The sequence below is a fragment of the Colletotrichum paranaense genome, assembly GCF_030867605.1.
Source record: "Colletotrichum paranaense strain IMI 384185 chromosome Unknown Scaffold_10.1, whole genome shotgun sequence".
NCBI classification, from domain to species: Eukaryota; Fungi; Ascomycota; class Sordariomycetes; order Glomerellales; family Glomerellaceae; genus Colletotrichum; species Colletotrichum paranaense.
This window is the reverse complement of record NW_026848968.1, coordinates 204580-219406: the sequence shown is the minus strand read 5'-3', so window position 1 is coordinate 219406 and position 14827 is coordinate 204580. Positions and strand designations below refer to the sequence as shown.

Below are 14827 nucleotides of genomic sequence, written 5' to 3'. Positions count from 1 at the left end.
CTACGGGGCCGCCCCAGGCACATGCCTGCGTCAGTACCTTTAGCACAGCGACCCGGTTATCCAGGACAGGTGGGCTACGTAATCCGCCTACGGTTAGGTTAGCTGTAGGTACCTAAGGTGATGGATGTACCTACACTACCTCTGGACCATGTCATCAGATTACCAGCCCAGCTTCGGAGCTTCCCAGCTGCATCATATTCCCAGCAGAACGACCCTTTCACGCCTCGAGACGACCGTCGCATGAGCTCGACAATGGCATTACGGCACTCATGATAGTACGACTGATTTAACATGGCATCCGAGGATCCAGACGACCAGACCTCCTCTGTGTCCGGGAGCTCCAATGCGATCGCCCGCAATGACGGGCCCTTTATCCTGCGCACATTGTTGGAGGATGTGCCGTTGTCGGCAGATGGCGCTGACGAGGGGACCAAGATCAATTGTGTTGAATACCTAGGTAGGTAGATGTGACCTCTCCGATGGCTCATCACGGTGCTGATCATCTTCCCACCAGACCACAACCTATACATCGGCACGAGCGCATCCGAATTGCTTCATTTTGTCCAGATCCCAGCCGACCCCGCCGATCCGGCCGGACGACCATCTTTTATACTTGCCTCCCGTCTGCGGCCGGCCTTTGCCGAGAACAGCAACGCCCTCCCAGGCATTCAACAGATTCTCCTTCTGCCCAAGGTCGGAAAGGCTTGTGTGCTTTGCAACCAGACCGTCACCTTCTACTCTCTGCCTGAATTCAGCCCCGTATTCGGAACTACGCAGGTGAAGAACTGCAATTGGGTTGGCGGAGTGGACTTGAACGATCCCCAAGATGATGTTGACGAATCCGCTGCAGGGGTATTTATCCTCCTATCGCTGATGCGAAGGATTCAGGTTGTGAGGATCGGGGAGGTTGCAAGAGCAGTCAAGGTACGCAATGCCTCGTCCTATAAGCAATGAATGACTAACGGCTGTTTAGAATATTGACGTACCCGGGACTACAATATCGATTCGTCGCGACTCCATTGCGTGTGTTGCTGATTCACGAAGTTACTCCTTGCTCGATGTTGGCAGGCAGCTTAGAATTCCGCTCATGACCATATCCTCCTTGGACGACTCACAACCTGCGGGTGAAATAGGTCAGGCTCAAGATATCGCAGGCAGTGTAGATGGCGGTATCTTGAGAAGTGCATCGGCCGCCCATAACCGGCCGCTCCTCTCCGCTGGTGACCCTCACGGCCATGCTAGAAGCACGAGCCTGGGCGGTCTGCTCAGCGGTGGACGGAGGGACCTCAGCCCTCGAGGAGCCGACGAAAGCGCACGGCAAGGATCTTCACCACCGACTCCATCTGCCAGTCCAAGACCTTCGGGCGAAGGCCCCTTACCGCCGCCATTAACAGACAAGCCCTTGCCAGCGGCGCCTGCAACTGCTCGCGCGGAGACGTCTCCAACAAAGTCGACTCCCGTCTTCCTCAAACCCCACATTGTTTCGCCAACAGCTGAAGAATTCCTACTTGTCACTGGCACTGGACCCTTGGACCCGGGCATCGGGATGTTTGTGAACCTTGACGGAGACCCAACGAGACCGACTGTCGAGTTTGACAGATACCCGCGGGAAGTGGTGGTTGACGGTGGGGCCTCTAACCAGGCATCGTCCAGGATGGCACTGGAGCAGGATGAGGAGGGATACGTCATTGCATCCATGACGAAGGACTCGGAAGCAGGGCTGCGTCACGGACTGGAGATTCAAAGATGGGATTCGGACGGGACGGACCCAGAAACTTCTAAATGGTGGTTGGAGACGGAAACATCAGGAGGAGATGAAACGACACCTTTGGGGATTCGCTCGCTGATGGGTACCGACGAGACCCATTTCGAAGAGATTGTCGAAAGACTTTGTCAGAGGAAGTTTTCCCCGTTTCCTGGAGGCCTTGCCGAAAACCCGATATTCTCACCGAGAAGCGCAGACTCTCGCACCGCATCATCTCTAGAGCAGATGACGAAAGAGCGAGAACTGTTCGAGCGTGATGTAGACTCCCAGGAAGAAGACGCATTACCCGAAGGGTGGGAAGAAAACAGAAACGCTGAAGAGAGTGAGTTTGCAAGGCGACTGGCAAATGCCAACTCCAGGATAGCAGTATGGGCAAAGGATCATATTTGGTGGGCAATTCGGAACCCGACGTTGCTGCGGCTGGAAGCCCGACTAGAAGCTGCATGCGAGCAAGACGGGACCTCAGACCCATCCAAACTCAACCGACGTGCAATTTTCACGGTACTCAACTCGTTTAGAGGGCAGGATGCCAAATCAGAGCTGGAGTTTGTGACATTCAGTTACCTGCGCCAGCGTGCTGGTGTCCTTCTTCTTACCAACTTATTGCATGCGACAGAGACGCCTTTCACAGATGCTGAGTTGAAAGCCTTGGAGGAAGTTTTGGTGGAGAGTAGCCTGGATCCTCGCGTTGTTTTGTCTTTGATACCCGGCCTACGGAATGAGATTGTAGAGAGCCGAAGAGGCATCTGGATCTTTGGCGGCGTCAAGAGAACAACAGAGAACTACTTGGAAAGCGAGCATTTTCATAAAGACAGTCACTCAATAGGGGACCTCGACGGCAAAGTCGTGCAGTTTCTGCGGCGGTTCCTAGCCGCGTGGAGAAAGAAGAAGGGATTCGGCAGCGTTGCAGACGAGAGCGAGGTGTTCCGGACTGTCGATGCCGCGTTGTTGCTGGTCCTCCTCGAGCTCGACCAGACTTCGCCCGCAGGCCTGGCGAGGAAGAGCTCGTCGGTCCGATCAGAGTTATATGACGTTGTCGACAAGGGCGTAGATTGCTTCGATCGAGCTGCCTCCCTTTTAGAGTCATACCACCGCCTCTTCGTACTCAGTCGACTATACCAAAGCCGCAAGATGGCGGGCGACGTTCTGGCGACCTGGCGGCGTATCGTCGAGGGTGAGGCCGACTATGGAGGCGAGCTGCAGGATGGAGAGCAGCGCGTCCGTGAGTATCTCACGAAGATTAGCAGCCAGGCCCTCGTGAGGGAATATGGTGTCTGGCTCGCGAGTCGCAATCCGAAGCTCGGCGTACAGATCTTTGCAGAAGATAAGGGCAAGGCGCCCGGCTTCGAGCCAGCGGAAGTTGTGGCCATCCTTCGTGAAGAGGCTCCCGACGCAGTCAAGTACTACCTGGAGCATCTTGTTTTTGGCAAGGGGCACACTGGTTATGTCAACGACCTCATCGCCTACTACTTGGACATTGTTCTCAGCGATCTAGAGACGTCGCAAGAGAGCCGAGACGCGTTTGCCGGCACATACACATCATACAGAGCATTACAGGCTCCGAAACCGACATATCGACAGTTCCTCACGGATAACGCTCCCGAAGATGACGAGGTCTGGCAGAGCCGGCTGCGGCTATTGCAGTTGCTGGGTGGTGCACACCATTACGACGCCGCCGCCATCAGGGAGCGCATATCCTCGCTGCCGGACGAGCTTCTCGTCCCCGAGACCATCATCCTCGACGGCCGCGAAAGACGTCACGAGGATGCCATCCGGCTTCTCGTACACAAGCTGGGCGACTACGACACGGCTGTCTCGTACTGCCTGCGCGGCGGTTCGAGCATCTACACGCGCCCGGACGGCAGGCGGGAGAGCACGCCGACGCACGACATGCAAGCGCGGCTGTTCCGGGCTGTCCTCGGCGAGTTCCTCGCCATACAGGACGTCAGCGACCAGATTGAGCAGACGGGCGCGCTGCTGGAGCGTTTCGGGGGCTGGTTCGACGTCGAGGATGTGCTGGCGCTGATTCCCGACCAGTGGTCCGTCGAGGTCGTGGCTGGGTTCTTGATGACGGCGCTGCGGCGTATCACGCAGGAGAGGCACGAGACGACGGTCACCAAGGCTCTCAGCTCGGCGGAGAATTTGAGAGTGAACCACGACTTGATTCTCAAGGTGGATGAGAAGGGACCGTCGATTGAGGCGCCTAATTAGTCGGCTGTGTAGCCGTGGTTGGTGTCTTGGAGATTGGAGGAAGGGTCATGTTTTTATGTAGAGTAGATTTGGTCCGTAGAGGACAAACATAGCAAGGCGGGAGAAAGCACGATAATGATGATGCCCTCATAGACTTTGTTCCTTATATCCGGTGGTACCAATGCAGGTGAGGTGAGAGGAGCTGCTGGATTTCTTGACAATATAGGCACTAGGGATTGCAACACTCTGATGATCAACCATTGCTGTCGTAAACCGGGACGTGCCTCACAAACCATCAAGCCTCCCTGAATAAGCCGCTGCCTGTGCATTTCAAGAAAAGCTATTCAGCGTCCCCAGCCATCGCAGACGGGGGGGAAACAAGGTCCGAGTAAGTGGAGGTGTCGACGAATAGGAAACGGAAAGCAGCTCTTGTTTCCTTTTCCTATCACGAAGCCGCTGCATCCGGTCACGGGAAGGAGGATCTCACCCGTCGTTTATCACTCCCTACGGCCGGTTGAAATTATGGAAAGTGCCAAGATTGACGCAAAGAGACGGGAGACTTCGCTGCTGTTGCTGTTGGAGTGGTACTTACCTGCCTGCCTGCCAGCCACTTACGTATCTACCTCAGCTCCTGGGAGGTGCTCTCGCGAACCCGAATGCGAATGCGTCTGGTCGGAGGCATGTAAGGTATCTCTATCCAGCTACTCAGCTGAGTTCTCATTCTTTCCCATGGACAAAAACCAATATGAACAGATGATCATAACCGATGACTGCATGTGGTGTCGAATAAAAGATTGCCGATCAAAACTTGGGTGTTTTTGTCTCATATGAAAGCCTTGGGAATGAGGAACACGGAAACATACCTAGCTAGACCTAGGTAAAAGATGGGGGGTTGATGAGAAGAGCGGGAAAGAAGAATGCACAATGGACGGACGCTTCGACGGGCTGGGTCTTGGAAAGGGAAAGCTGGTTGTGATGAAAGAGTTGATTACGATGCTGCGAATAGGTGAGGAAGTACGGATGCTCCGTAAGACAAAATGATGGGACAAGAATTCAATAATTGATGTAGGTAGATTCAATGCTGGCGCGTGGATAGCTTCAAAGGGGGCTCAAGTTCTATTGACAGGCCGGGCCCCCCTTTCGGACCAAACTCCGTCCCTAGCTCTGGTTCTAGTTCTAGTAGGATTCCCCTCCGGGTCCTCGTCCTACGATTCTCCCACTCATAACCTTTCTCCTGGCCATTGACTGTGGACAGCAAACTCAAATACTGCATCTGGCCAGGTCGGCTAACGCCCGAAGGAGTTTACCCCATCAACAGAAGTCTGGCTGTCTAGGGAAGAAAAACTCAGTAGGAGAACGGCAACGACGACGACGGTTTCAATGATTCCAAAGCGCCGTGCCTCAAAACCAAAAGTTCCTCCCCCAGCAAAGATCTAGGGCCCAGCCACAATGTCTAAGATCGAACCAATCAAGAGTCGTAGATCAGGCTCAGCTCAGCTGGAATAGGAGAGAACCCGTACCCGTAGGGCCGTAGGCGCACCTCTGAGCTTCGAGGGCTTGAGTTTTCAGCCGCACCGGGCCTGGTACCCGGGCATAGCAAAGGTACTCCTCTTCTTCTTCCTCCTGTTTCCCTGCTTTCTGCTCCTGCTCCTGCTCCTCTGTTGTTCATGCCATGAGCACGTGAACAGCTGATTGCGGGCGAAACAAATTCATCGCCATCATCTTCGTCCCGGGCGCTAACTTTGCCCCCTTCAGCCACCTTTCTCAGAGGAGATGAGAGTACCCAAGTGAGCTGTCGAGGGAAAGCAAAAAGGCAAAAGTTCCCCCGGAGAATGGAGCGGGACCTCGGATGGGGCCTAGAGCCTAGAGCCCAAGAGCCTAGAGCTGAATCGAGAAATGATGTCGTTGAATGTCTCAGCATCAAGAGAGACAGAGCGGAGTGTCAAGGTCCGCACCAATGGTCCTTATAAGTCAAAACCCCACCCATGTCGTGGTTCCTGTTGTCCACTGACCGTGACCGCTTGTCTGTGGCCACCATATTATGTATATTTTATTCTTTTTGTTCTTCTTTCCCTTCACGCGGCAGCCTTGCGTTTAAGCACCGCAATAGTCAACCACCTCTTTCGGATCGTCACGTCCTCGATACCGCGGTCCCAAGCCCACTCCCGCTCCTCGCCGTCGCAGTCCCGCTCCCAAATGGACTCGACCTCGAGCCCGGCGTCCGCCAGGCTCGCCTCCTCAAAGAAGCCGCGCATCTTGGGCCGTCCCGTGTGAAATCCGGCCACGACCCAGCACCGGGACTCGGAGCCTTCTCGCATGAACCAGGCAATGGACTTTTGCAAATTGGCGTGCTGCCAGGGCATCCAGAGGCAGTCTGCGACGAATAGCCGATCGAAAGCGTGCTTGTTGGCGATGGAAAACGGATCGTCGAGCTCGCCCCACGAGTGTCCCTCGACCAGGACCTCGCGGGCCGTGAGGGCGCCCGTGGGGGAGACGGCGGGGACGATGTTGCGCGTGGCGTTGAGGCGGAGGGACTTCATGACGGCCGGGGCGGGGTAATCCGTCAGCACAGTGCGTTCCGCGCCGAGGAGGGCGGACATGATGCTCGGCAGGGCGGTGCCGGCGCCCAACTCGAGGGTTGTCTTGCCGCGGACGTCAAAGTGCGATAGTGGGGGCCCGAGACGGACGGGCACGGCGGTGTCGATACCCAAGGTGCCGGCCTCGACGAACTCGCCGAGCTGGAGGCTCGAGTTCCAGAGGTAGTGGCTGAAGAGCTTGCGGTCGTCGGCGGCGTCGGGCTCGGCGAGCTCAAAGGTCAGGGGACGGCGTAGGTGCGGGGAGGTGTATTCGATGCCGTTTACGGCGTCGCCGTGTTGGTTTGTGACGTCGTCGGGGAAGATTACGCCGAGGGAGGACATGAGGTAGTCCTCGGGGGACTCGGCGGGCGGGCCGGTCAGGGAGATGCGGGATGTGAGCGCCATTATTGACGGATAGGAACGGAGAAAGAGCGCCGGGGGCCCGGGAAGTCGAAGGAGGAGGAGGAGGAGGGTGGGCAGTCGAGACGCCGGGGATCCAAGGACGGCGAGACACCGAAGCGAACGAAAGCGAGTACGACGACGACGACGAGGACGAGTTTGACAGCGTGTTACCTGCCGCGAGTAGAGCGCTATCGTCGAAGCGCAGTGGCGTTAGGGTATGCGTAATGCAAAAAAAAGACTTGGGTAAACGGGGAAAAATTGTCGTCTTTTTCGGTGTGTGCGCGCGCAAGGCCAGGAGGAGGTCAAACGGCGCGTGGCGGGGTAGTCGAATTGCCCCGCCATCCACCGAGTTGCGCTACGGATACCTAACAACGTACACCTTCCCTCAGTCACTGGTCAGGCGGCATCGTGCACAGCGAGTCCGAATCAGCGAAAAAACCCCAACGACAGAAAAAAAAAAGACCGGGAACGACACCGCCATGAAACAGGGAACACGTCAATTTTCGAAAGATGGGACGAAAGAGATGTGGCGTCTGTCAATGCCGAAAAGATGTCCTCGCGGTGGCACCGACGAGAGGAAGAAGAAGAGGAAGAAGGGGTACGCATACACTACACAGGACGCACAGCCATCAGAGCCGCAAGGAACCGCACTTGCGTCTGCGTCCGCGTCCGCGTCTGATGTCAGTGATGTGGGATGAGAAAAAACAAGGTGTTGAGCCTCACGACGCCACGGCATGAAAGACTGCAAGAGATGGGACGGGGGGAGGCGTAGAGGACGTGGACGCGCACCACGGCACAGGGGCACCGTTGCCCATTAGGAGTTGACATAACCTGCCCATGAGGTGGTTTCTTATGTAAGTTTGTAAGGTAAGGTAAATGTGTTAATAGTCGGATGGCAGGGTTGATCGTGAGAGTGGGAGCTTCCCTGGAGAGAACCATCAGGATCATCCAGGTCGGTGATAGTAGTGCACATATACACTACTACTCCGTACCCGTATAGTGGTATCCTTACGCAGTAAGCGTGTACGTAGTATGGTACGCTACTTTACTTCAAACCTCATCTCTGGGATGCTCTGCAAGGTACGAACCTGGAGCTTGGAGCCTGGAATCCCTGGGACTTGCCCCCCGGGGCAGAGGAAAACAATTACCACGGCGCGGATGCTGCCGCGACACAGCCACACTGGCCACGATGTTTTTTCCTCCATGTACTGTGGTAGGTTTCCCGCCTGGGCTGTCCTTCGGTCGGTGCGTTGGGGGCCTCTTCAGGGACCACAGTGCCGGAGAAAATCGTCGTCAGCGGGGTCCCTTTTTCTGTGTCTCCGTCCTTTCTTCCAGTGGACCGTAGGTATCAGTGGAGGGAACCTAAGCGCAGGTGGCTGTGCAAACAAATCGCTGCAGACTGCAGAGTGGTCCCCCCCCCCCCGTAGCCGAAGCTTAGCACTACTAGTGGGCTCGCAGGAACCCGCATCTCGACAACAGTTTTCCGCTCCACCCCTCCTCTGGGCTCCCTCTCCCTCTCTCTCTCCGTCATCACCACCACCACCACCACCACTACCGCCAGGGAACCTCCCACTAACAGAGGAGACCAAAAAAAAAAAGATAGAGGTAGTGCAGTGCAGTGGCTGTGCCGCCCTGTGCCGTCCACTCGCATCCGCATCCGCAAACCAGATCCCTTCTCTGCCCCAGATCCAACCATACACACACTCTCTTTCGTCCATTGAGTTTTCCAAAGTTACTCTCTCCAATGTGCAAAATGCTTGTAATTAGTAGTACAACCATACACACACACACCGACAATAGGTAGACTGCGGCCACAACATGCGCATGCCACTTATGCATGGCTATTTTGATCCTCCCTCGGGTCATCCTCATCCTCCTTCATCATACCTCCCCACCACAGCATATCATGCTTACTTACGTAGGTACCCTAACACGAACGAACGTAATCCGTACCTTACATTTTCGTCCCATCGTCATCAACCATCCGTCCATCCACCACCCTCGATCCCGAATCCCGTCAGCATGGCCCCCCCCCCCCCTTCTCTGGCCAGCCACAGGTACGGGTACGGGCTACCCAAAGAGGCCGACCACCGGCCACCGGCCACCAGTATCCTCATCCTCATCGGCTCATCCTCCATCGCTCGCGGCAGAGCGCGGAACTCGGAACCACCAACCACTCACCAGTAACCGTTTATTCTTGCTGCCTGGCACTCTAGGATCTCGGGGACTTGGGGGAAAAAAGCAGCTAGTTAGACTAGCTGATGAGGTCGCACAAGAACCAAGGCACCCACCCCATCGTGATTCGTGATAAATCTGGCAGTCTGACACGCCTGATAGGGATCTTAGGGCCAAAGAACAAAACCCCCATCACCATCCCCGATCCGGTAATACCGCTGCGAGTCTTCGGCACGACTATCCATCCCATACAGCCCGTCCACACTCCCTTGCTTGACACTATTGCTGCCGATCTTTGCTGCCAATCACTGACCCTGTCGCGCTGTCAAAACCGTCAGTCCTGTTCCTGTTCCGTCATCCCTTGTTTCCGAGGAGTAATCAGATCGGGATTCGTTATCCAAATCGCATCATTCCCCATCTATACCCGAGGCATCACGGTTGTAACTCATCACGGCGAGTGAGAAGAGCGGGAATAGTGACAGTGAAAGTGAGAGTTGACAAGTGTCTCTTGTTTTATACCATCGAGCCTTAGGCTATCATATAGTATAGGGTATCAATCAAATGCTCCTTTTTCTTCAAGGTGCAAACAACATGGAACTTATTCCGTCCAATCATGAACCTCATGTCCATCCCGTCCTCGTAAGCCAGTCGTTGTAGTCCCGTACAAGTCTGCGCCAAACCATGCAACACCAAAATGTAGTGTAGAGATTTTTTTTCCGCTCGTCAAAATCGCTCCCGCCCAAAAAAAAAAGAATGAAAAAGAAACAAATGAAGCATCCCGATGATATTGTCCTCCGCCGCCTTCCATTACTGAGCCGCCTGGCAGCTCTCAAGCATCGCCTGCATCTCCCGCAGCTGCTCCTCAGTCGGATCGTCAGAGATCCAGGGTCCCTTCTCCTCATCCGTCGCACCAAGGAAGCCCTCGGCACGCTTCAGCGTCTGCACGTCGAGGTCTGTCACGTAGTTGTTGCCGTCCGTGAGCTTGATGCGCACCTCGTGATCCGTCGACAGCATCATGTCGTCCTTGGCCAATCGCCGAGGACCATCAAACACTGCCATCACCCGCTTCTTCATCGTCATCTGGCCCTTGTCGAAGCCCCAGGAAGAAGGGTAGTCGCGTCTGTTCTTGCGACCCTTGGCCTTGACAGGCATAGGGCCGCCTCCACGGGAATGCGTGAGGCCGCGCGACTTTTGAACACCGTTGACCGGGTTGCCCTTCCTCTTGGGCGACGCGCTGACGCGCTGCTTGCTGTCTTCCTCGTCATCGTCCTCCATCATCTCCTCGTCCTCCTCCTCCTCGTTCGAGGGCATCTGCGTCTGCGTGGGCAGATGGTTCTTCTCCAATGTCTGGTGCACTTCCTTGTCGTTCTCAACCTCGGCCAGGCGCTGAGCGTTGATGGCCTCAGAAGGGTCCTCCTGCTGCACAATCCGCAGCACACAGTCGTCCAAGTGCTCGTAAAAGTCCTGAGCGTTGGAGAAGGTCTGCGAGCAAGTGGAACACTTGCCAGTGGCATCGGGAGGGTATCCCGCGAGCTTCTTGCCGCTGTTGGCGCTGCTGCTCTTCTTGCGACTGTTGGGTGGTGTCTGCTCGACGCCGTGGACGGCTGTCAAGTGACGCTTGAAGACATCGGCGCGGTTGAACGACTTCTCAGCCGCTGAACCGGAGCCGGGGCAGAAACCGCACACCATGGTTCCCTTGTAATGCGTCAGGGTATGGCGGTTCTTGTCGTACTTGCGAGCGAATCCCTTGACGTGGTAGTCGCAAGTCACAATCGGGCACTTTTCCGGCCGCTCAGTCTGGTGAGTGAGCATGTGCGCCTTGAGGTCTTTGAAGACCTTGCCGCATTCGGGATGGGGGCATCTCTGTTTCTCCTTGCCCTCATCGCCGCTGTAGTTGTTGCCATCAGAGTAGGTTGAGGGGAACGAGTGAAGGCTGGGGCGGCGGGCGTCACCGGGAGTAGCGTAAGGGCTGAATTGCTGCTGCTGTTGGAAACCGCTGTGGAGGAAGGGCGATTGACTGCCGTTACGAACCATTGACATTGACTGTGATGAGGGCGAGAGGGCAGGCGAGGTGGGATACTGGTTGGGGTTCTGGAAGTTGGCCATCATGGGGCGGCTGATGTCGGGGTGGATCAAAGAAGGGTCTGGAGCGGAGAGGTGGTCAGCGGGCAATGTGCGATAAGGAGGATGATGCTGCTGCTTGACAGAGGAAAACCAACAAGAAGAACCAAGAGGAGCGACGAAATGGCCGCTGCTCTGAGAAAAGAAAGTAGAGACTCGAGGAGTCTTTGGCGAGTGGCCCCAGACGGGCGCCGGAGGAGAAGAGAAGGAAGTAGAGCTAGGAGAGACAAAGGACAAGCTTGACTTGCGCGATGCGGGCGTGACAGGGGATGAGGAGGACGAGTGAGTATCCAGCACCGGGCCCGAGTCGCGCACGCGCACAGCTGAAGCTATAGCTGTGTTGGAAGAATGAGAGCCAATTGACTCGTGTGAAGCAGAAGGAAAAGAAGAAAGCGCGCGAGATGAGGGCGCAAGAGTGGTTCTAGAAGCGTTTGGCAACTCACCCACGAAACCCGGGGGCTTGGTGTTTACAAATTCGAAAGTTGCAAAGTCTTCCATACCTGGGCCGGCGTAGGTCGAGTACTCTGTACCGGCGGTGTTGTAGTAGTCGTGGGGCACGATGCCCGGGGTCACAGCGATGCCGGGGTGCGCCCAGTCGAGGATTGGCGCCGGCTGGTCGTTGTGTGATTGGGGCGAGCCTACGTTGGAGGAGGCCGCCGATGGTGCTGATGCGGTAGAAAGGTTGGAAGAAGGCAGTTGGAACTCGGCGTCCTCGTAGAGGCCAGGTGATGTGCGTCCTTGGTACATAAAGTTGTTGTCGTAGAGGGCGGGCTGGTGATCCATTGCCATGGAGGTTGGGAACAAGTAAGAGGCGTCGGCAGGGATGCTCATCTCCATGGGTGCTGTGCTGAAGACTCCCTGTGGTGGCTCAGGGTAAAGAATGTAGTCGTCGTGGTGCTGGGGGCTCAAGTGCCTGGGGAGCATGGTATATGACTGGTCTATCGAAGCCATTTTGTAGGAGATAGACGTGTGTGTGTGTGTGTGTATGTATATGGTAATGTGGTGAAGAGAGAGGTAAAGGGTGATGATCTGTGGAAGGCCTCTCGGTCAAATCCGAGTTGCGAAGTCGCAGAGTTGATGTTATATGGTTGGTTGGTTGGTTTGCTGTAGCTGTCGCTCAGTCCGAAGCAAAGCCACACAGTTGCCTTGTATTATGCCGTCACTGCTATTCTTCCCACTGCTGTCAGTCGTCTGTACTATTTGACCTGCTAAAAGCTGCTGCGCTGTGCTGCGCCTGCTTTGGATGTGGGGCTGGTGAAGCACACCTGCAGCGATGTTCATGCCCGCGGCGTTTCCGCGTTGTGAGGTACCGGGCCGTTGAGTGATTGGCGAATGCTTTCTCGCTCTGTCTTTCTCTGAGCTTTACTTTGCGCGCGGTAGTATGCCTCCGAGGATATGGTTCCTGAATATTTGCCGCGTCAAGTAACCAAGTGTAGTAAGAAGAGAGTTGTTGCTGGCGAGAGTGAAGTAAGAGACGGTTTGGGTGGAGGATGTCTTTCTTGAGAACGTGTGAAAGACTACTAGGTGATGGACCGTCGTCTTGGTGTCGTGGGTATCCGGAGATCTGGGTCTGATAGATAGATGTAGAGACTGATGGGGGCGAGAAACAAATCACCAAGAGCCTTGGGGGCTTCACGACTGATATAGACCGGCTGCGAGCTACGCTCTTGTCGAGAGAGAGAGAGAGAGAGAGAGAGAGAGACAGACGCAGAGACAAGAGACCACCACATCTTGCAGACCGGGGGCACATGGGTTCGACGGCCGTGGCTTGCTTGCTGTTGGCACTTGGGGACCCGGTGGACGACGCGGATCAGTCTCCTCCAGATGGTGAACCCCCAAAGATGACAGGGGACCAAACGCCCAGGGGGCGGAGGTCGTAGGGCAGAGCAACAAGCAAAAGCGACGAGAGCGAGCAAGCGGCAGCGGCAGCAGCAACGCCAGAGTGAGAGGCGGTACCGTACCGTACGCCGACCTTGCGGCAGGGGTCAGGGGTGCGTCGAGCGGAAAGGGGGCGTGGTGGGGAGGAGGGTGGTTGCTGGAGACCTCGACTTGGGTGTGTGGTGGGCGTGAGCCTTGTCCATGGGGCGTGTGGGTGGTGTGCGTGCATAGACCAGACGAGAGGCGGCTTCTTCTTCTTCCCTCGTTCTTGTTGCTCCTCCTCCTCCTCCTCCTCGCCTGTCTGCACCATCCCCTCTTGTCCCCTCTGCTTCCGTGGATACCTCATTTAGCGCAAGATACGCACCCAAACGAACTAGCCTTGCTTGACCTGGCTGGAGGGGCTCGGCCTGAGGGCGCCGGGTAGTAGAGCCACGAAACAGCGCCCATTCCAGACTCGGTTTTTCGACCTTCGACTGCGAGCCTTCTCGACACTTTCAAGAGACTCAGAGAGAGGGGGGTGTGAGTCCTTCTTCGTTGTCTCTGCCCACCGATGCGGGATGCCAAGATCTGTCTCTGAAATGGTCTCTCATTTCCATCCGTTGTGCTCTCTGAGCCGTCTGCCGCGGTGGTGTGCCACAGAGACAGACATTCATTAGCTTTGGAGCGAAAAGGAACCATCTGTCGTCGTCGACAACACACCTCGACAACTTCTGTACGCCGTATGTGTTGATGGAGACGGGTATCTGGGAACGAGATGGTGACGGCCGGCCATACTGCGTAGGTAGTCGCAATGGGTACTTGATAGCTCTGGTACTCAGTACTTTGCTGGCTAAGCTGGTGGCCTCCGACAACTTGACCTCACACCCACTGCCGCGCTACAGAATGGCAGCCAGCACCCCCTTGGCCCAGTGCTAACCAGGGCCGCCAGACTCTCAACAGCTTGGGCCTTGGTACATCCCTGGCATCGAGAAGTACGGTAGACAATACTTCTCGCATGTACAGTCGTCCTGCGGAGCAGGGTCAAGTTGTGTCCACTGGTGCAGACCCTGGTATCTGGCTAAACCCCCCTTGAGCGTTCGAGTGCTCTCGGGTCCTGTCCCAGTAGGTAGACGCGAGGGACCTGACAGGGGCCCCAAATGAGACAGGCAGCGAAGGTGCAGAAGCTGTACGAAGCATTCCCAGATAGTAACTTGTCAGGCCCAAGAGCCTAGTTGGGAGTCTCCGTCTGCAGCTGTAAGTATCTCACTTCGTAGTCTGGTAGCCTGTTGGCAGCGTACGAAAAAGCAGAGCCGTTCCCCCGCCAGTCAGGTGTGGTGCTGGGGGCGTCGCTCTCCGCCGCCGCGGGATGCCGTCGGTATGATTTGGATCTATTGACCCGTCTGCTGTGGGAGGTGTCGACGTCGCCGCAACCGGGTTGCAAAGCACTGCACCAAGTGCCTACTCCGTAGGGCTCAATCATCCGTTTCCGCTCTGCTGCCGACCATGCGTCCAGCGTCCCTTGGTTCGTCCTCCATGAACAAGGAGATATATTGGATCGCCAGTGTACATGCAGCTCATGTCGCGAGCCCGGTCTGCACAATGACAAAAGTATCCGTACGTCTCTGGGTCTATGCAAAACTTTCTTCTTCCTGTACCACTCTCCCATCAACTCTCACATCGAAATGGCCTCGCAACTTTCGACCGTGCTGTAAATTCAAGGACCTGGAAACAGCAAGCGGTA

The 14827-nt window shown here is 55.9% G+C and overlaps 5 protein-coding genes across 5 annotated transcripts; 2 read left to right on the top strand and 3 right to left on the bottom strand.

Annotated features, from left to right (window-relative positions):
* Positions 1-291: 291 nt before the first annotated feature.
* Positions 292-3976, top strand: CPAR01_11743 (uncharacterized protein; the record flags this gene model as incomplete). Its single annotated transcript, XM_060496001.1, has 3 exons — positions 292-457; positions 515-924; positions 974-3976. 3 exons carry the CDS (start codon positions 292-294, stop codon positions 3974-3976), a joined length of 3579 nt encoding a protein of 1192 aa, XP_060344786.1.
* Positions 3977-6030: 2054 nt separating this feature from the next.
* Positions 6031-6936, bottom strand: CPAR01_11742 (nicotinamide N-methyltransferase; the record flags this gene model as incomplete). The annotated part of the gene is made up of 1 exon (XM_060496000.1): positions 6031-6936. One exon carries the CDS (start codon positions 6934-6936, stop codon positions 6031-6033), a length of 906 nt encoding a protein of 301 aa, XP_060344785.1.
* Positions 6937-8091: 1155 nt separating this feature from the next.
* CPAR01_11741 (uncharacterized protein) lies at positions 8092-8700 on the top strand (the record flags this gene model as incomplete). The annotated part of the gene is made up of 1 exon (XM_060495999.1): positions 8092-8700. One exon carries the CDS (start codon positions 8092-8094, stop codon positions 8698-8700), a length of 609 nt encoding a protein of 202 aa, XP_060344784.1.
* Positions 8701-9915: 1215 nt separating this feature from the next.
* Positions 9916-12180, bottom strand: CPAR01_11740 (uncharacterized protein; the record flags this gene model as incomplete). The annotated part of the gene is made up of 1 exon (XM_060495998.1): positions 9916-12180. The coding sequence occupies one exon, from the start codon at positions 12178-12180 to the stop codon at positions 9916-9918; it is 2265 nt and encodes a 754-aa protein (XP_060344783.1).
* An 859-nt stretch (positions 12181-13039) lies between these two features.
* Positions 13040-13417, bottom strand: CPAR01_11739 (uncharacterized protein; the record flags this gene model as incomplete). The annotated part of the gene is made up of 1 exon (XM_060495997.1): positions 13040-13417. The coding sequence occupies one exon, from the start codon at positions 13415-13417 to the stop codon at positions 13040-13042; it is 378 nt and encodes a 125-aa protein (XP_060344782.1).
* Between the last annotated feature and the right edge of the window lie 1410 nt (positions 13418-14827).